The sequence below is a fragment of the Jaculus jaculus genome, chromosome 3 (genome assembly GCF_020740685.1).
Source record: "Jaculus jaculus isolate mJacJac1 chromosome 3, mJacJac1.mat.Y.cur, whole genome shotgun sequence".
NCBI lineage: Eukaryota > Metazoa > Chordata > Mammalia > Rodentia > Dipodidae > Jaculus > Jaculus jaculus.
The window spans coordinates 148,143,371-148,164,033 of record NC_059104.1 but is presented as its reverse complement, the minus strand read 5'-3'; the positions used below and the strand labels follow the sequence as shown (position 1 = coordinate 148,164,033).

The window sequence follows — 20,663 nt, the reverse complement described above, 5'->3', positions numbered from 1 at the left end:
GGCCCCATTCCCTGTGCCTGTGGGAGAGGGTAGGCCACAAGCCTGGATTGAATCTGTGACCACATAGTCAATCTCCACTTACCTCACAGCATGTCCTGCCCTGGGAGGGCAGTGCTCCCCACTCCCCTGCTCCCCAATTTAAGGAGAGAGAGGGCAAGGAAGTGGAATGAAGTTGGCCCAGATCCCAGCGCAGCGGCTTCCACATGGCTGAGCAGAGATCCAAGCAAAAGCGTACAATAAGGGCTTTGATGAGTCTCTCCCCACCGGTGCTTTGCTTGCCCCCGCTGTGGGCCTCCTGTGAGCCCGATTTAGTGGGAAACTGCAGACCTATGAGAAGTTCCTTGTGACACACTAATCCAAGCCAGCTGATAGGACGACGCGCCCCCCTTTCCCCCCACAGACGGCTTCCAGCTTCCTCCGGAGCTGCAGAAGGATTCAGGTAACAGGTAGCCCCCAAGGAGAAGCTGCCTTCCTGGCAGGTAAGTCAGTACCAGGAGCTGGCCTGGTCCAGGAAACTGAAGACAGGGGTAAGGAATCAGGGATGGGGTGGGGGTTAAGCACACCCCAGGCTGCCTATGAAAACCAGAGAGCCACTGTGCAGGGTGAGCCAGGCCAATCTGGCAAACTCTGCTTGTCACATACGGAATGCACAGCTCCACTTCAATTGCTGCAGCAAGCAGATACTTTTTAAAAAAATTGCTATTTATTTATTTGCAAGCAGAGGGGCCGGTGGGGGGGGGAGAGAGAGAGGAGAAGGACTGGGCACACGTCAGGGCATCCTGCTGCTGCTGCTGTTGAACTCCAGATGCATGTGCCACTTTGTGCATTTGGCTTTACGTGGGTACTAGGGATTTGAACCCAGGCTGTCAGGCTTTGCAAGCAAACACTTAACTGTTGAGCCATCTCTCCAGCTCAGCCAATTTCTTCCTTCCCTCCTTCCTTCCTTTCTTCCTTCCTTTCTTTTTTTGTTTTTTTGAGGTAGGGTCTCACTCTAGCCCAGGCTGATCTGGAATTCACTATGTAGCCTCAGGGTGGCCTTGAACTCATGGGGATCGTCCCACCTCTGCCCCCAAGTGCTGGGATTAAAGGTGTGTGCTACAATGCCTGGCTGTATTTCTTTTTTAAGAAAATTAATTAATTTATTTATTTGGGAACACACACAAACACACACACACACACACACACACACACACACACACACACAGAAGAGAGAAAGAAAATATATGGGCACACCAGGGTCTCTTGCCACTGCAAATGAACTCCAGATGTATGTACCACATTGTGCATCTCGCTTTGCATGGGTACTGGGGAATGGGACCCAGGCTGTCAGGCTTTGCAGAGAATCACCTTTACCACTGAGCCATCTCCCCCTGCCTTTAACTTTACATTTCTAAGATCCGGGATCTTGTCCTGACGGCCTGCTTACCTGGGGCTATCCTCCCATTGATTCTCTTTAAGAGATTTTTGCAGTTTTCTTATATTGTCTGGTTTTATGAGACAGTCTCATGAAGTCAAATCGGACGTCAAAATTGATATGTAGTTGAGGATGACCTTGAACTCCTAATCCTCCTGTCTCCATTTCCCAGGTGCTGGGATTAGAGCAATGAGTCCTGGCTTTTAGTTGGTCTTTATGCCCATATATGTGGATATCTCCCAGCCAAAGAGATGGCTTATGTTTGGTTCCTGAAGGTGGATTCTAGCCCCTTGCTACGGCTGCAGAGTGGGAAGGGGCAGAAGGTGTGAGACCCTGGTATTCCCTGGGATCTTCCACATCTCTGTATGCAAGTGGGGGTAATATCAATGTGATGTTGAGAAAGGGAAAGGAACTATGTTCTAGAGTCACATACCACTCTAGGCATGTCACAGAAATTCCTTGGTTCTTATTTTAGAAAATTCTGTTAGGATCCTCTGCTTGCTCCAAGGCTCAGAAAAATTAAAATAACTTACCTCAGGCCACATAGATGGTAAATGCCTGATTCAAGTCCAGATCCTTCCAACCTATAAGGTTTCTGTCACCAACTCCTCCAGGGAGTTTGCATGGAGATGGCTTGGCTCTAGATATCAAACAGACTTGGCTTCAGGCAGACACAGGATCAAGTCCTAGCTCTGTTGCTTACCAGCTGTGAGTAGGTGACTCAGGTGACCAATGGAACCTTACCAGTGGCAGGAGCAGGATGATGAAGGGTCCTCACAGGCACTGGGAACATTCTGGCACGAAAGGAAAAACAAAAACAAACCTAGGAACATTTGGGCTATGGGTGAGATCTGTTCTGATGGCCAAGCTATGCTTGTGTGTGCATTATCTAATTACGTCTGTAACCTTTCCATCTCAACACAGGACACCTAAGACTCGGTTGAAATTACACAGCCCAAGTTGTTCTTTGAATTGTCCCAACTTTCTCTTAGCGCCAACAGGAGGAGTTACAGCTGAGACTTACATCCTCAGCCCTAGCTACTGCGCGCCGTTTCCTCTCGTGAGTCACTTCTCTTCGGGCCCTACTTCCTCCCACGTAAAAACAGGAACGGTGTTACCAGTCCTAAGCCTGAAATAATGAACAGCCTAGTGCATCACAAGGAGCCCTGCACACGCACCCAGGACTGCGCTTGGGTAGCCGCTCGCCACCGCTCCTGAGAATGAAGGCACTGGGCACAGGGCCAGGCACTAGACTGGGAGTTTCTGGAAACCTCTTTGGGTTGTGGGAAGAGGGGCATAGAAGGGAAGAAGGCTTATATACACTGCAGTGGTCTGATTCTGTAGCTGAGACCCGAGCTCTCAAATCCGGTTTGTTCCTGGTTAGTTACAGCTGAAGCTGGAGTATTGGTAGTGTGCTTTTTCCCAAAGGCAGGGGTCTCAAAGTGTCGCCCGAGCAGCCATGTCCTTTATAGGGTGTATGTGCATGCATGCGTTCACGTGTGTGTGTGTGTGTGTGTTGTGTGTGTGTGTCAGAATCACAGGGAGCAGGACCCATGCATGTACGTTTCTGAATGTTTGAGACCCAATATTTTGAGATAATCGCAAAATAGTTTCTCTACTGTCATTGCAGCCCTGAGTTCCTTGGCTGGGGACAGGACACCAGGAGGGACCAGGACAGAGGAACTAGGGCCTTTCTTTTTCCAGGGACTCACTGTTTTCCAGAGGCAATATGTCAGAGGGGGTGAGTACCCTGACCTCCTCTTCCCTTCCCTCCCTACATCCCTTCCCTGTGGGTTGTGGTCCCCCATGACTTTGGGCAATGACACCACTCAGGACCTCAGCAGACCTATATGCCGGGCATACTCAGGCTGCTGGGATCAGGCTGCCCTGGTTTCTTCTTGAATCCTCTCTGCTCAGGTGGGCACATTCCGCATGGTACCAGAGGAGGAGCAGGAGCTCCGAGCCCAGCTAGAACAGCTCACCACCAAGGACCATGGGCCTGTCTTTGGCCCGTGCAGCCAGCTGCCCCGCCACACCTTGCAGAAGGTGAGTTGCTAGGGTGGGGTGTCATTGAAGTGATGGGGTGGCATTATGCCAGGCATGGTAACTCACATCTGTGAGCTCTGCACTTGGGAGGCAGAGGCAGTGGAGTTGAAAGCTCAGGGCTGCTCTGCTGTAAAAGCTGAGGATATAGCTTAGTTGGTAGAGAGCCTTGTCCAGTATGCACAAGATCCCTGGCACTAAATAAAATGGCCATGGTGGTGCATGCCTGTAGTACCAGCACTCAGGAGGTAGAGGCAGGAGGATCCAAAGTTCAAAGTTATCCTCTGCCACTTATGGAGCTTGAGGCCAGCCGGGCCTAGAAATCTTGTCTCAAGCAAAACAAAGCCAAACAAACAAGCAAGAGGCTGGAGAGATGGCTCAGCAGTTAAAGGTACTTGCTTGCAAAATCTGATGGCCTGGGTTCAATTCCCCAGTACCCACATAAAGCCAGATGCACAAAGTGATGCATGCATCTGGAGTTCATTTATACTGACAATAGGACTTGGTGTTCCCATTCTATCTCTTTCTCTTTCTCTCTTTCCTTGCAAATAGGTAAATATATACATACATACATACATATGTGTGTGTGTGTGTGTGTGTGTGTGTGTGTGTGTATTTTTTTTTCTTTTCTTTTTTTTTTTTTTTTTGGTTTTTCGAGGTAGGGTCTCACTCTAGCTCAGGCTGACCTAGAATTCACTATGGAGTCTCAGGGTGGCCTTGAACTCATGGCAATCCTCCTATTCTGCCTCCCAAGTGCTGGGATTAAAGGCATGAGCCACCACACCTGACTAAAAATATTTTTAATTAATTAATTTACTAATCTATTTGAGAGAGTGAGAGGCAGGCAGAGAGAGAGAGAGAATGGGCATGCTAGGGTCTCCAGCCACTGCAAACGAACTCCAGGTGCATGTGCCACCTTGTGCATCTGGTACGTGAGTCCTGGGGAATCGAACCAAGGTCCTTTGGCTTTGTAGGCAAATGCCTTAATGGCTAAGCCATCTCTCCAGCCCAATAAAATTATTTTTTAAAAGAAACAAACAAAAGCTACAATTATAATGGGTTGTGGCAAAGATGAAAACATACAATGTATTTAAGGGCTGGAGCAAGGTGCTTGGTAAGGGCAGTTGCGTGGGCAGTTGTTGGAAACACTTAGGTTGGCGGTATCTTGCAAACAAGCCCAGGCTGAGCAGTTTGTTTTCCCCCAAACATATCTATGGCCACCACTGGGGGCAGAGGAGCCAGGTTCTAGCCACAGTACCCTGAGTGTTTTCAGCTTTGGTAGGAGTGTTACCACACACCTGTTCCTCTCCAGCACCTATGGGTAATTTCTGTCCCTACTTCACCCTGTTCCAGGCCAAGGATGAGCTGAACGAGAGGGAGGAGACCCGGGAAGAAGTGGTTCGGGAGCTGCAGGAGCTGGTACAAGCCCAGGCCGCCTCTGGGGAGGAACTGGCCCTGGCGGTGGCCGAGAGGGTGCAGGCCAGGGACAGTGCTTTCCTCCTGCGCTTCATTCGCGCACGCAAGTTCAACGTGGGCCGTGCCTACGAGCTGCTCAAAGGTGAGGCCTGTGTTGGAGGGCTGGCCCTGGCAAAGGGGGAGGAGGTCATAAGGAAGGTGTGTACCCTCTCTAAGCACCAATCAGACCCACTTGGTGCCATGGGCAAGTCATTCTTTCTGTCTTCACATCCTTCATAAGATGTGTATGGGAACTGAACAGTCTGGAATATTCCTTTCAGCTGTGACAGAGAGCGAGGCGTGAATGAATGAACTGAGTCTATCAAGATCAGATTCCTAGAGGTATCTTCTCTCTCTCTCTCTCTCTCTCTCTCTCTCTCTTTGGGGTTCAATGAGTAGAACTGGGGTACCATATTTGCCATGACAAATGGAGGAGTTTCTCTTGCAGAACCCTCTCCTACCCTTGGTTCTAGAATGCTACAGGAAGGTGAGTTTGCCCCAGCCTCACTTACCTGGAGCTAAACCTCGGGTCCAGTGGAACTGAAGACGGTGTGGGCCCCAGACATGAGCACTGAGAACGGAGCTGTCCTGGTCTTGCTAGCTGGAGAAAGTGAAGCTTCTTGAAGAAAACAATTCTATGGTGCTGGTGTAGGGAGGGGCTGAGCAGGCTGTCTTCAGACTAGTGGCTTTCTCTTTCTTCTTCCCTCCTTTCTCTGATGTCAATTCCTGAGTCATGCTGGGCCAATCATTGCTTTAGGCCAAAGTGCCCAAGAATCCTCGGCTCTTAGGGATTAGATGTTCTAATGACAGAAATAATAAACCAGTTGAATAGAATAAGTACATAGTGTTCTAATGACAAGGGATACGCTTAAAACTAAAAGAAGTGGACATAAGAGGGGCCAAGGGAGATAGCTCAGTCAGTAAAGAGCTTGCCTCACAAGCATGAGGACTTCAGTTCAACAGGCCTCTGATCGCAGGGGAGCTGACTACAGAAGGATCTCTGCAGGCCAATTCGAAAGCTTGTTATAAGGGAGGTTGACGGTGTTCCTGAGCGCCATAGTCAAGCTTATTGTTCTCTGGCCTACACATGCATGTGTATACACACACACACACACACACACACACACACACACACACACACACATGCATGTGTACTTGCACACATATGTGCATGCCCCCACAGGTGTAAACATAGACACATGCACACAACAAAAAGTGGAGAGACTGAAGGTGTGAGTAAGGTAGCCAGGAAGCCCCCAGTATAAAGGAACTTTTGAAGATAAGGCTCCACGGAGGGCTGGGGCTGTGGCTCAGTGGGCAGAACTCTTGTCTGGCATGCACAGAGCCCTGGGTTCAATTCTTAGCACTGCATTAAAAAGGAATGGTACATGCCTGTAATCTCGGCACTCAGGAAAGAAGGCAGGGAAGGGCTGGAGGGATGGCTTAGCGGTTAAGGCGTTTGCCTGAAAAACCAAAGGACCCAGGTCCAAATCCCCAGGACCCATGTTAGCCAGATGCACAAGGGGCCGCATGCATCTGGAGGCTGTTTGCAGTGGCTGGAGGCCCTGGCATGCCCATTCTCTTTCTCTCTCTCTCACTCTGTCAAATAAATAAATAAAAAGAAGGCAGGGAAATCAGAAGTTCAAGGTCATCCTTGGTTACATAATAAGTTTGAGACCAGCCTGGGCTAATGAGATCCTGCTTCAAAAAAAAAAAAAAAAAAAAAGGGCTGGAGAGATGGCTTAGCGGTTAAGCGCTTGCCTGTGAAGCCTATGGACTCCAATTCAAGGCTCATTCCCCAGGACCCACGTTAGCCAGATGCACTAGGGGGCGCACGCGTCTGGAGTTCGTTTGCAGTGGCTGGAGGCCCTGGTGTGCCCCTTCTCTCTCTCTCTGACTCTTTCTGTCTGTCTGTCACTCTCAAATAAATAAATAAATAAATAATAAACAAATTTAACCCCCCCACACACAAAATCTAGGGAAAATGAGATATCCTAGGGAAGAGCAACTGGGCAAAGGCAAGAGGGAAGATGAAGGCGAGATGGTGGGATGTGGCTGGTGTATTCCAGACAGTAGGAAAATTGGTGGCAGTTCCTTAGCGAGTGCTCCCCAAGGCCCACCTTTGGGGCCAGCCCCTCCAGATGCTCAAGGTTGGTGGTGTAAAAGGCCATACCAAAAAGGGGAACTGCTCAGGCTAGGTAAGGATGGTGTTTAGGGGCAGTTAGGGGCATTGCTAGAATTAGGAAGGGCTTTTGTGTCTAGCCTTGGCTTTGGGTTTTCCTTTGTGGGGGCATCTCCCAAGCCCTAAACGCTGCCACTCAGCCCACCCTGTTCCCAGCTGACAGCCTGTGCTTCCCCGAGGGAAGGAACCCAACATACAGTAAGCACCCTCATACTTAGCACAACACCTCATGTCTGCACAGCTTCCAACAGTCCCACCTTGAACTTTGTGTGTCTGCCAGAAAGGTAGACAGAACAATACTACTATCCTTTCTCGTGGAGAGGGAACACGGGGTTCAGATAGGTGGGGTATCCTGCCCAGTCATCCTCAGGTTGTAGGAGCACGGAGAAGTCTGACAAGAATCAGGCCTCTAGTTTTCATAATGTGCGCAGTGTGGGATAGACTGGATAGCTTCCAGAAAATTCCTCAGCTCTCTTTCTTCCAGGTTATGTGCATTTCCGGCTCCAGTATCCTGAACTCTTTGAAAGTCTGTCCCTGGAAGCTGTCCGCTGCACCATTGAGGCTGGCTACCCTGGTGTCCTCTCCAGTAGGGACAAGTATGGCCGAGTGGTCATGGTCTTCAACATTGAGAACTGGCACTGTGAAGAAATCACCTTTGATGAGGTCAGTGGCTTGCTTGGCTCCCTCCCATCCCACGAGAGGGCTGGGTTCCATTAAACAATCCTTATCACTAGTGGACCCTCATTCCTAGCTCCCCAGAGGGCAAAGTCTTACCTAGCATGTGCAAGACCCTCTCTTCCAAGCAGGGAAAGTATTCTTAGGATGCGCCAAAGCATCTGGGAAGCCCCAAGCCTCTGCAAGTAGGGCCCACTGGCTAATAATACTGCTTCCGGTTATCCCTACTAATGCCAACTGGGGACACAACTGTGGGCTCTGGGCTGGAGAAAATCCTGTTGGAATCTGAGAACAACAGAGGGGATGAGGATTAGCAGATTGGAAGATTCTAGAAAGTACTTGTGCCCTACTTTGTAGCTTTTCTTTGGAGCACTCATATACATGTGATTTTTGCTCTTAAGAAGGCTGCCTCAAGGGGAAGAATTAAGATTTTCCTAAAAAGATTTTTTTAAAGACAGTATTATATAGCTCAGGCTGGCCTGGAAATTCTAGTCCTCCTGCCTCAGCACCCTGTGTGCTGCTGATATAACAGATATGAGCCTCCATGCCCAGAAAGATACTTTATTTTTTATTATTGACATCTTCCATAATTATGGATAATAAACCATGATAATTCCCTCCCCCCTCACTTTCCCCTTCACAGTTCCACTCTCCATCATATCCCCTCCCCCTCTCAATCAGCCTCTCTTTTGTTTTGATGTCATCATCTCTTTTTCTTATTGTAATGGTCTTATGTAGGTAGTGCCAGGCATATCCAGGCCATTTGTGTCTGGAAGAGTGTATTGTAAGGAGCCCTACCCTTCCTTTGGCTCTTGCATTCTTTCCGCCACCTCTTCTGCAATGAACCTTGAGCCTTGGAAGATGTGATAGAGATGTCTCAGTGCTGAGCTCTCCTCTGTCACTTCTCAGCACTGTGGTGCCTTTTGAGTCATCCCAGAAGTCAGCACCATCTGAAAAGAGAAGCTTCTTTAACCAAAAGTGAGAGCAGCATTAATATATGAATATGAACATTAAGAATAGTGCTTACTGGGCATTTTGGTGAGCATAATATATGCATTTAGCCAGACACCAGCAGACGTTACACACCTAGGGCTCATGACATCCCCCATTATAGGTTTTTAAGTATCAGACATGTATTGCCTCCTGTGGAGCAGGCCTCCAGTCCAATTAGAGAGTGGTTGGTTTCCCCCATAACAGACATATCACTGTTGCACCCGTTGGCTCATTTGGCCTGGCTGGTCAAACTTAAGACTTGCAGTGTCCACTGTTGTTTATCTCCACCGAGATATCTCTCCCATGGAGCTGCATACAGCATAGCTGGTCTGCACAGAGGAGGTTTTCAACTCAGCTCCAGCAGGATTTCTTAGTGACCTTGCAGCCCAAGCATGTGGAATCTTACAATAGGGTCTTACCATTTACTTCTGGTGGGAAACCAAGGGCCTTGGCAATGGCCTGTAATGTTTTGGGGACATCAGGGACCTCTTTGACCAACAACTCACTGGAAGGTATCCTATCCCTGGCATTGAAAATTTTCTAGCAACAATCTACGGCTTCTGGATGCACCATTGTCCAAAAAAAGTTGGTTTCCATATGATTTATTCATACCCTCTTAGATTTTTTTTTTTTTTTTTTTTTTTTTTTTTTGGTTTTTCGAGGTAGGGTCTCACTCTGGCTCAGGCTGACCTGGAATTCACTATGTAGTCTCAGGGTGGCCTCGAACTCTCGGCAATCCTCCTACCTCTGCCTCCCGAGTGCTGGGATTAAAGGCGTGCGCCACCACGCCCGGCAGATTTTTTTTTTTTTAAACGAGGGACAGAGTCAGCAGAAGGTCCCATTTCTTTTTTTTTTAATTTTATTATTTATTTATTTATTTATTTATTTGAGAGTGACAGACACAGAGAGAAAGACAGGTAGAGGGAGAGAGAGAGAATGGGCGTGCCAGGGCTTCCAGCCTCTGCAAACGAACTCCAGACGCATGCGCCCCTTGTGCATCTGGCTAACGTGGGACCTGGGGAACCAAGCCTCGAACCGGGGTTCTTAGGCTTCACAGGCAAGCGCTTAACCGCTAAGCCATCTCTCCAGCCCCCTTTTTTTTTTTTTTTTTTTTTTGAGGTAGGGTTTCACTCTAGCTCAGGCTGACCTGGAATTCACTCTGTATTCTCAGGGAGGCCTCAAACTCTTGGTGATCCTCTTACCTTTGCCTCCTGAGTGCTGGGATTAAAGGTGTGTGCCACCATGCCTGGCATTAGATTTTTTTAAAAAGTTATTTATATATTTGACAGGAAGAGGTGGGGAGAGAGAGAGAGAAAAAAAATGGGCAAGCCAGGACCTCTAGCCACTGCAAATGATTTCTAGATGCATGTGTCATCATGTGCATCTGGCTAACGTGGGTCCTGGGGAATCAAACCTGGGTCCTTTGTCTTTGTAGGCAAACACCTTAACCACTAAGCCATCCCTCCAGCCCCCTTCTTAGATTTTGATTAACCCTTTCTTTACTCAATCTCTTTCCCTGACCTCACTTGGGCCTTTCCACTCCCAGTAATCTGCTCTACTTACATACATATAATACCATCCCCTTTAATCCTCCCCTCTCCTTCCTCCCTTATAACCCCTTTCTAGCTTTCTGGCCTCTACTACTGAGTTTTATTCCAACTCACATACAAGTCCAAACATGTAGCTAGGATCCACATATGAAAGAGAACATGCAGTGCTTGGCTTTCTGGGCCTGGGTTACCTCACTAAGTATAATCCTTTCCAGATTCATCCATTTCCCTCCCAGCAAGATACTTTAAATTAGGATAGTGAAAATTCATTGTGAAGTGTTCTCTAATTACCACAACACCGCTTTAAAAATCCATCTTTTTGTTTTGTTTTCTGAGGTAGGTCTTACTCTAGTCCAGGCTGACATGGAATTCATTATTACATAGTCTCAGGATGGCCTCAAACTCATGGTAATCCTCCTACCTCTGCCTCCCAAGTGCTGGGATTAAAGGCGTGCGCCACCAAGCCCAGCAAAATATCCATTTTTTGTGGGCTGGGGAGTTGGCTAAGTGGTTAAAGGCACTTGTTTGCAAAGATTATCAGCCCAGGTTTGATTCCCTAGCACCCACATACAGCTAGATTCAAAATGGTGCATGTGCCTGGCATTCATCTGCAAAAGCAGAAGACCCTAGCACACCGTGACATGCATGAGTAAATAAACAAACATTTAGCTGGGCACGATGGCTCATGCCTTTAGTCCCCGCACTCAAGAGGCTGGGTAAGGTAGAAAGATTGCCCATCTTGGGCCTACCGCATGAGTTCCAGTTCAGCTGGGGTAGAATGAGACCCTGACTCAAAAGAAAAACCCAAAACCAAATTTTGTTATAAATCCATTTTTTACTTTTATTTATTTGAGAGAGGAAGAGAGAGAGAGGTAGAGAGAGAGAGAGAGATAGGCAGGTAGAGAGAGAGAAAGAGAGAGGAGGAGAGAGAGAGAATGGGCACACCAGGGCCTTCAGCCACTGCAAATGAACTCCAGACACATGTGCCACCATGTAAACATTTGGCTTACGTGAGTCCTGGGGAATCGAACCTGGGTCCCTTGGTTTTGCAGGCAAACACATTAACTGCTAAGCCATCTCTCCAGCCCAAGCCTATATATTTTTAAATAATAATTTATTTTAGAAGAGAGAGAGAGAGAGAGAATATGAGTGTGCCAGGCTTCTAGCCACTGCAAGTGAACTCCCCAGACACATGTGCTACTTTGTGCATCTGGCTTCATGTGGGTCCTGGGGAATCAAACCCAGGTCATTAGACTTTGCAGGCAAGCACCCTGACAGCTAAGCCATCTCTCCAGCTCAAGCCTATATATATATATTTTATCATAGTCTTTACTTTTTTTGCACATGGGCCTATTTATGAGCTTTCTAGTCTGTTCCATGGGTCTTTCTATCTATTCTCACTCCAGTGTCACATTGTATAGATCTTATGCCATGTGTAATAACTGTTGGACTAGTTCTGTCCTTACTACTCTTTTTTTTAAGTGTTTTATCCACTTAGTTATATGTGTTTTCAAGGTAGGGTTTCACTGTAGGCCAGGCTGACTTGGAATTTACTGTGTAGTCTTAGGGTGGCCTTGAAATCACAGCGATCCTCCTACCTCTGCCTCTTAAGTGCTGGGACTAAAGGCATGTGGCACCATGCCCAGCTAGTTATTCTCTTAAAAAAAAAAAGATTTAAAAAATTATTTATTTATTTATTTGAGAGCGACAGACAGAGAGAAAGAGGCAGAGAGAGAGAATGGGTGCATCAGGGCCTCCAGCCACTGCAAATGAACTCCAGATGCATGTGCCACCTTGCATGCATCTGGCTTATGTGGGTACTGGGGAATCGAGCCTTGAACCGTGGTCCTTAGGCTTCACAGGCAAGCGCTTAACTGCTAAGTCATCTCTCCAGCCCATTACTCTCTCTTTTTTTTTTTTTTTAATTTTTGTTTTTATTTATTTATTTGAGAGCGACAGACACAGAGAGAAAGACAGATAGAGGTAGAGAGAGAGAATGGGCGCGCCAGGGCCTCCAGCCTCTGCAAACGAACTCCAGACGCGTGCGCCCCCTTGTGCATCTGGCTAACGTGGGACCTGGGGAACCGAGCCTCGAACCAGGTCCTTAGGCTTCACAGGCAAGCGCTTAACCGCTAAGCCATCTCTCCAGCCCTACTCTCTCTTTTTTTTAAAAAATATTTTTATTTATATGTGTGTATGTGTGTCTCTATATATGTGTGTGCATGCATGCATGCATGTGTACCAGGTCCTCTTTCCATAGCAAACAAGAGCTAGATGCATATGCCAATTTTTTGTATCTGGATACATATAGTTACTAGGGATTTGAACCCAGGCTGGCAGTCATAAACAAACATCTTAAACCACTGAGCTCTTCCCAGCTCTAGCTAGTTTTCAATGTTTATTTTTCTTGTGGGGAAGATGGTATACACCTGTAATTTCAGTCCTTGGGAGACTGAAGCGGGAGGATCATGGGTTGGAGGCCAGCCTGGGTTATTTATGGACCTGTCTCAAAAACACCAAAAACCAACACCCCAAAAAGCCCTAAAAGAGAATCCCCCTAAAATGTTTACTTTTTTCTGTGAACTTCAGAGTTGTACAGCTACACGAGAAACATTTAAAAGTATTCTTACTAGGACAATGTTACATGTGAATGACAAACTGGGGGAAAGTTGGCATCTTTCTAAATGCCACATTCATGGCTAGTTGAACCATCCACAAACTCAGGATATTTCCACTTTAAGTCAAGCCACATATCAAGTTTTCAGCCTTTCCTCATCAGTGTTGTACACACTTCTTAAATGTAGGGCCTTTTCTCCCATTACATTTTGTAATTGGCATATATATGTGTGTGTGTGTGTGTGTGTGTGTGTGTGTGTGTGTGTGTGTGTGTATATACACATACATACACATATATACACATATACATACACACAGACACTCACGCATACATATATATATATGCTTGCTTTTATATGTGAATTGTGTATTTTGATACTTTACTGGAAAAAATCATGTTTTTAAAAAAATTTTTGACTTTTTACTTTTAGAGAGAGCATTGGGGTGCCAGGGCCTCAGCCACTGTAATTGAACTCCAGATGCTTGCGCCACGTAGTGGCCATATGTGTGACCTTGCACTTGCACTTGCCTCGCCTTTGTGTATTTGGCTTAAGTGGGATTTGGAGAGTTGAACATGAGTTCTTAGGCTTCTCAGGCAAGTGCCTTAACCGCTAAGCCATCTCTCCAGCACTTTTTTTTTTTTTTTTTTGACATGGGGTTTCATGTAGCCAAGCTGGCTTCAAATTCTCTATGAAGTGGAGGATGACCTTGAATTCCTGATCCTTCTGTCTGTACCTCCCAAGTTCTGGGCTTATAGACCTGTATGATCACATCTGGCTCTGATATATTTCTTTCAAATTTGTGTTTGTTTATAGCTGGTTCTCCCTGGTGTTATAAACATACTATTTTCTGTTGCTAATTTTATTTTATTTATTTATTTTTAGTTTTTTTGAGGTAGGATCTTGCTCTAGCCCAGGCTGATCTGGAATTCACTATGTAGTCTCAGGGTGGCCTTGAACTCACAGTGATCCTTCTGCCTCTGCCTCCTGAATGCTGGGATTAAAGGCATGTGCCACCATGCCCGGCTGTTGCTAATTTTAAGGGCACCACTTGTATTTTCCCATTAAATAAGATACTTGCTTTAGGACTGAAGCTTCTTTAAAGAAAAGACTTAAATACATGTATACATATATATTCTATTACATAAATGGTATGCATTCTTTTTAGAACATACAAAAATTACAAAGTGAAAATCATACATAATTCTATTATCCAGAGATTTTTAATATTGACATCCATCCAGTGTTTTTCAACTATATATATTTATTTATTTTCATGTGGGGTGGGGCATGCTGGGGCCTTTTGCTGCTGCAAACGAACACCAGATGCTCGAGCTACATTTTGCATCCAGTTGACATGGGTGGCTTGAGAATTGAACCTGGATCATCAGGCTTTGCAAGCAAGTGCCTTTAATTGCTGAGCCACCTTCCTAGCACTCCCCCTTTGCTAAATTTATTTTCTTTGCAATAGACATATTCAAATGCTTTTCTTTTCAATTTTTGTTTTTTGTTCATTTTATTTGAGACAGGAGCTCACTCTTGTAGCCTAGGCTGGCCTCAAATTTACTGCGATCCTCCTACCTCAACCTCCAGAGTGTCTGGAGTATAGGTGCGAACCACCACATCTGGCTTCAAATCCTTGTCTTATAAAATGCGATCATCGGCCTAACCTGGTGGGACAGGCCTGCACTCCAATCTACTTTGGAGATTGAGGCTTAAGAATTGCAAATTTAAAGCCTGGGTTACAAAGTGGGTTCAAGGCCAGCCAAGGTAACATAGCATAAGACCTTGTTTAAATATAAAAAAAAGTATTAAGAGGACTAAAGATATGGTTTATTAGCAAAGCGCTTGCCTGGGCTGGAGAGATGGCTTAGTGGTTAAGCACTTGCCTGTGAAGCCTCAGGACCCCGGTTCGAGGCCTGATTCCCCAGGACCCACGTTAGCCAGATGCACAAGGGGGTGCACATGTCTGGAGTCTGTTTGCAGTGGCTGGAAGCCCTGGTGCGCCCATTCTTTCTCTCTCTGTCTATCTGCTTCTTTCCCTCTCTGTCACTCTCAAATAAATAAATAAAACTGAATTTAAAAATAAGTGCTTGCCTGGCATTTGCAAGTCCAAGTACTATTAATAAAATGAGGCAGGGGAGGGGAGGAGTGGGTGGAAACCACAGCAGATAATGGTGGTGTGGGCTTGGACTCCTAGCACTCAAGAAGCTGTGGAAGGAGCATTTTGTGTTCAAGGTCAGCCTGGGCTAAATACTTTTCAAGGCCAGCTTGAGCTACAAAGTGAGATCTGTCTCAAAAAGACAAATGTTTGGCATATTGCTCAGAGGTAGAGTGCCTGTGTAGCATGTTCAAGGCCCTGGGACAGAGCTCCAGCATTGAAACACACACACACACCCACCCCAAACAAAAACCAAAGGATCTTTCTGTACAGTGAAATGCCCTGAAGATTTTCCCATATCTTTTATTTATTTATTTATTTAGCTTAAATCTACCCATTTCACCGGTTTCTTATTATTGTACACTTTGGTTGTTTCTAGTGGTTCCTCTATTTAAAGAATGCTGTGACATACTCTGTAGCCTATAACCATGCATGTGACATTCAAGGTTATTTGATTAGCATGCATTCAGAGAGAGGGAATGGTCTTAGGAAGGTCTGTAGCAAGTTCCTCCAGTAATGAATGTGCCAGCTAGGGGGCTGGGAAGAGGGCTTAGCTGGTAAAGGGCTTGCCACATGAGGACCTGAGTTTGATCCCCAGAGCCTTCGTATAAATTGGGAGTGCAGGCGTGGCGGCACACGCCTTTAATCCCAGCTCTTGGGAGGCAGAGATAGGAGGATCACTTGGGAGTTTGAGACCAGCCTGGGACTACCAGTGAATTCCAGGTCATTCAACAAACAAACAAACAAAAAAAAAAAAAAAAAAAAAAAAAAAACAAAAGGAAGAAGCTGGGGTTGGAGAGATGGCTTAGCGGTTAAGCGCTTGCCTGTGAAGCCTAAGGACCCCGGTTCGAGGCTCGGTTCCCCAGGTCCCACGTTAGCCAGATGCACAAGGGGGCGCATGCGTCTGGAGTTCGTTTGCAGAGGCTGGAAGCCCTGGCGCGCCCATTCTTTCTCTCTCCCTCTATCTGTCTTTCTCTCTGTGTCTGTCGCTCTCAAATAAATAAATAAATAAATAAATAAATAAATAAATAAATAAATAAATAAACAAAAACAAAAGGAAGAAGCTGGAGGCAGAGATGAGTGGATGGCTGGGGCTTGCTGGCTAGCTAATCCAGTTGAGTTGGTGAGATCCAGGTTCAGTGAGAGACTCTGTCTGGTGAAGAGTGATTGAGGAAGATACTTGACATGGGCTTCTGGATTCCACGTGCACGTGTTCATGTATACATACATGCAAGCATGCACACACACACACACACACACAAATCATGTGCCAATTACCTCTCCCCTCAGCACCTTGAGCCTTACTTTTCTCTGAGAGTTGGATTTTATACCCTCTTCACTGTGCCCAGATTTTTTGCTAGGGATCAAACCCAGGACTTCGTGCCCAAGAGGCAAGCAAGCACTTTAAGGGGTGGGCTCCATCCCCAGCCCGTGCCCCTCCCCCAGATCTTGCAGGCGTATTGCTTCATCCTGGAGAAACTGCTAGAGAACGAGGAAACTCAAATAAATGGCTTCTGCATCATTGAGAACTTTAAGGGCTTCACCATGCAGCAAGCAGCGGGGCTGCGCACCTCGGATCTCAGGAAGATGGTGGACATGCTCCAGGTGAGCTCTGGAACCTGCCCCGTGGAACCCTCTCACAGGTACCGAGGCCGGGCCTGGTTGTCCGCGTCCACAGTGTTGGCAAGGACCTAAAGTGGACTACCTAGTACCGTACAGAGCAGGGGCAGCCATCAGCCCACACACTTGCATGGTGACGGGCAGTTGTCAAGTCCACAGTCATTGTTTAATTGACTCTTTGAGGGTGCTCTCACGCGCACGCTCTCTCTGCCGGATCACCCGCTTCATCTCACAAACCTAGAAACCGAGGCTCAGAGATTAAGACAGCTTTGCAAGGTCGCGTCGTGATAAGTGGTAGACACTGGACTTCGTGCCGTATGATCTGACCTGGAGTTTCAGGGTGCTTGGCCTATATACCTCCTGATGCCTCTCTTTGCATGCGAATTTACCCCTGGGAAGGACTTTCACCAGCCCCTTGCTTTCTCATATATTCTTAGAGCTGCTTTAGATCTGCTTTGTGAGTATTGGGAAGGGAGAGGTGGGAGGTGGTTGGCATCAGAGTAGGTGCCCCTGGGGCCTACACTAGTCTGCACTCCACTAAGTAGGCAAGTAGTCTGAAGAAGTCACTAGGCAGAGGGGTGCTCAGCACTGCAATATCTCTATTACACCTTCCAAGGCTCAGGATCCATTGCGGAAGAGATGGTGGAAAGAATGTAAGAGCCAAAGGAAGGGTAGGACTCCTTACAACATGCTCCTCCAGACACAAAATGGCCAGGATATCCATGACCTCACAGTGCCTGACACTACCTACACAAGACCATTGTAATAGGAGGAAAAGATCATGACATTAAAGTAAAAGAGGCTGATTGAGAGAGGGGAGGGGTATGATGGGGAGTGGAGTTGCAAAGGGGAAAGTGTGTGTGTGGGGGAATTACCATGAAATATCGTTTATAGTTATGGAAGTTGTCAAAAAAGAAGAAAATAGTCACTTGGGTTGGGGATGTGGCTCAGTAGGCAGATGCTTGCTTGCCTAGCACATTCACAAAGCCCTGGGTTCAATTCCCAGCACCACATAAAACCAAGCGTGGTGTTAAATGCCTGTAATCCCAGCATCTCAGCACTTGAGAGCTGGAGACAGGAGGCAGGAAGAGCAGGAGTTCAAGGCCAGCTTGAGACCCATGAGACTTTGTATACAAAGAGAAAAAGAAAGGAAGGAAGGAAGGAAGGAAGGAAGGAAGGAAGGAAGGAAGGAAGGAAGGAAGAAAGAAAGAATGAAAGAAAGAAAGGCAGGAAGGAAGAAAGAAAGGAGCTCAGGCATCAGAAAATTCAAGCAGGGCAAGCATGTTTTTACTTGGTTCCAGGCTTTTTGATTTTTTTTTTTTTTTTTTTTTTTTTTTTGCATTATGGGAGAGCTTTAGGCTATGCAACTTGCAAGGCTTTTTCTTTACAGCTTGGGCTCCTGGTAGCTAGCCCAGGATGGAACTTTGGTGGCCTATCCTACGGGGCAGCGAGTGATGCTCAACGAGTTAGCTCTCATGCCATTGGGGAAAGGCATTGTGTGTGTGTGTGTTTGTGTGTGTTGTGTGTGTGTGTGTTAGGGGAGAGTGTGTGGAAGCCTTGGAGGTCACTGAGGCCGTGGATGGTGGGGGGGTCTCTATCTGTCACTACAGGATTCCTTCCCGGCTAGGTTCAAAGCCATCCACTTCATACACCAGCCATGGTATTTCACCACCACCTACAATGTGGTCAAGCCCTTCTTGAAGAGCAAGCTCTTGCAGAGGGTAAGTACCAGGGCTGCACCGGCTCTTCCTCAGACACTGCCCTCTGGTCCTTAGCTGAGTGGACCTCCTGTCTCCCCGCTAGCCACGCATATGGGACTGTAGAGAAGGATGCCACCAGGCAAAGATGACATGCTGTGGCCTTGTCCTATACTTCTCCCCTCCCACTCAGCATCCTTCTCACTCGACTGCAGGTCTTTGTCCATGGAGATGACCTCACTGACTTCTTCCAAGAGATTGATGAGAACATCCTGCCCGCTGACTTTGGGGGCACGCTCCCCAAGTATGATGGCAAGGTCGTTGCTGAGCAGCTCTTTGGTCCTCGGGCCCAGGCTGAACACACAGTCTTGTGAAGACATGCCCGGGCACCTGGACACACTCAGCATCCCTGGCCCTTCCTCAGCTGTGCTGGACCCAGCTCTTTGGAAAAGAGCTGCCTGAGGTGATCTGTATATCCCCGATCCTCCCTAGTTTAAGGGAGCCCAGGTATCACCTTTGTCCAAAACTTGTGGGGAGGAGGGCGCAAACAAGGGGAATCCTCTTCAACACCACAATGGGGGACAGTTATCCCATCTGCCTCTGAAGCGACAGGACGTTGACTTTGTGTGAGATTGAATTTCAAAGACAGCTCCTGCTTCTGGATGATTTTTCTTTTTAATAGTTTTGATATCTAAAGACTGTGAGGCTGAGATAAAAACCGATACAATAAAAAGATGAAAGAGGAGGGGCTTGAAGTTCAATGATTCGGCTCACACAGTGTTCTGGGTGGCCCGTAGGGAAGCGAAGGGTTTCCCACGCAGAGTTCCAGGGCAGGAGCAGCCTTCCACCTCCTCCATTGTGGACTCCTGATCCCCTCAGTAAATAGAGACGGGTGTGTGCAGTGCTAGTAGAAGCTTGGAGTGCCAATCGTGTCTCGCCCTCTCCATTTGTCAGGGCTGGAGTCTTCTCCATTAAAAATTCTCTCCTCCAGCTGTGCGTGGTGGTGCACGCATTTAATCCCAATGCTCAGGAGACAGAGGTAGAAGGACCGTTGTGAGTTTGAGGCCAGCCTGGGTCTATAGAGTGAGTTCTAGGTCAGCCTGGACTAGAGTGAGACCTGGGGAGATGGCTCAGGGGTTAAAGGAGCTTTCTTGCAAAGCCTGCCAGTCCAGGTTCAATTCCCAGTACCTATGAAAAGCCAGATGCACAAAGCCTGAAGTTAATTTGCAGTGGTAGGAGGCCCTGTCATACCCGTATTTTCTCTTTCTCTCTGTCATAAATAAATACATGTAAATAAGTAAACCAATGAATAAGAGATTTACAAGCTAGTTCCTTTAAGCACTGAGTCATCTTCCCAGCCCTAAATAAAATATCATCAGGTGTCTTTAATCCCAGCCCTTGGTAGACCAAGGTAGGAGGATTGCTGTGAGTTTGAGGCAAGTGAATTCCAGGTCAGCCTGGGCTAGAGCAAGACCCTACCTCAAAAAACAAAAACAAATAAAATATTTTCTCCTCCAGACTCTGACTTGATGGATGGTCTTACTAAATTTATACTTAGTATCTTCTTTGAACACTCTCAGTCTTTAGGCTCTATAGTCAAAGCTTTTCTTTTAAGAATCAGACACTTAACAGTAATGAACTCCAGATGCATGTGCCACTTTGTACATCTGGCTTTATGTGAGTACTGGGGAATGGAACCTAGGCTGTCAGGCTTTGCAAGCAAATGTCTTTAACCACTGAGCCATCTCTCCAGGCCCCTAATCTTTTTGAGGGTGGTTGTTTGTCTTTTTAAAATATTTTATTTGGGCTGGAGAGATGGCTTAGCGGTTAAGCACTTGCCTGTGAAGCCTAAGGACCTTGGTTCGAGGCTTGAATCCCCAGGACCCACGTTAGCCAGATGCATAGGGGGCACACGCGTCTGGAGTTCATTTGCAGTGGCTGGAGGCCCTGGTGTGCCCATTCTCTCTCTCTCTCTCTTTCTCTTTCCCTCTCTGTCTGTCTCTCTCAAATAAATATGTAAAAATAAATAAAATTTAAAAACAATAAATAATTTAAAATATTTTATTTATTTATTAGAGAGATAGAGGGAGACAGAGAGAGGCAGATAGAAAGAATGGGTGCATCAGGGCTCTAGCCACTCAAATGAACTCCAGATGCATGTGCCACCTTGTGCATCTGGCTTATGTGGGTCCTGGGGAACTGAACCTCGGTCCTTTGGCTTTGCAGGCAAGTGCTTTAACCACTAAGCGATCTCTCAA

The 20,663-nt window shown here is 46.8% G+C and overlaps 1 protein-coding gene across 6 annotated transcripts; it reads left to right on the top strand.

Annotated features, from left to right (window-relative positions):
* Positions 1 to 330: 330 nt before the first annotated feature.
* On the top strand, positions 331 to 19,148 carry Rlbp1 (retinaldehyde binding protein 1). 6 transcript variants are annotated; one of them, XM_045145624.1, is made up of 9 exons: positions 331 to 479; positions 2,339 to 2,474; positions 3,045 to 3,155; positions 3,332 to 3,460; positions 4,811 to 5,015; positions 7,579 to 7,757; positions 16,535 to 16,693; positions 18,319 to 18,429; positions 18,621 to 19,148. In XM_045145624.1, exons 3-9 carry the CDS (start codon positions 3,144 to 3,146, stop codon positions 18,777 to 18,779), a joined length of 954 nt encoding a protein of 317 aa, XP_045001559.1. In that variant the 5' UTR covers positions 331 to 479; positions 2,339 to 2,474; positions 3,045 to 3,143; the 3' UTR covers positions 18,780 to 19,148. The 6 variants fall into 6 exon arrangements, with proteins under 6 accessions (XP_045001559.1, XP_045001565.1, XP_045001561.1 ...); XM_045145626.1 differs by having other exon boundaries at positions 332 to 479; positions 2,407 to 2,474; XM_045145630.1 differs by lacking the exon at positions 16,535 to 16,693.
* The last annotated feature ends 1,515 nt before the right edge of the window (positions 19,149 to 20,663 follow it).

What these genes read in the sequence shown, in the direction of transcription:
- Rlbp1 (XM_045145624.1), top strand. An exon ending in AAGAAATCACCTTTGATGAG is followed by an intron (nt 7,758 to 16,534) that starts GTCAGTGGCTTG and finishes CCCCTCCCCCAG; the next exon opens with ATCTTGCAGGCGTATTGCTT. An exon ending in AGAGCAAGCTCTTGCAGAGG is followed by an intron (nt 18,430 to 18,620) that starts GTAAGTACCAGG and finishes ACTCGACTGCAG; the next exon opens with GTCTTTGTCCATGGAGATGA.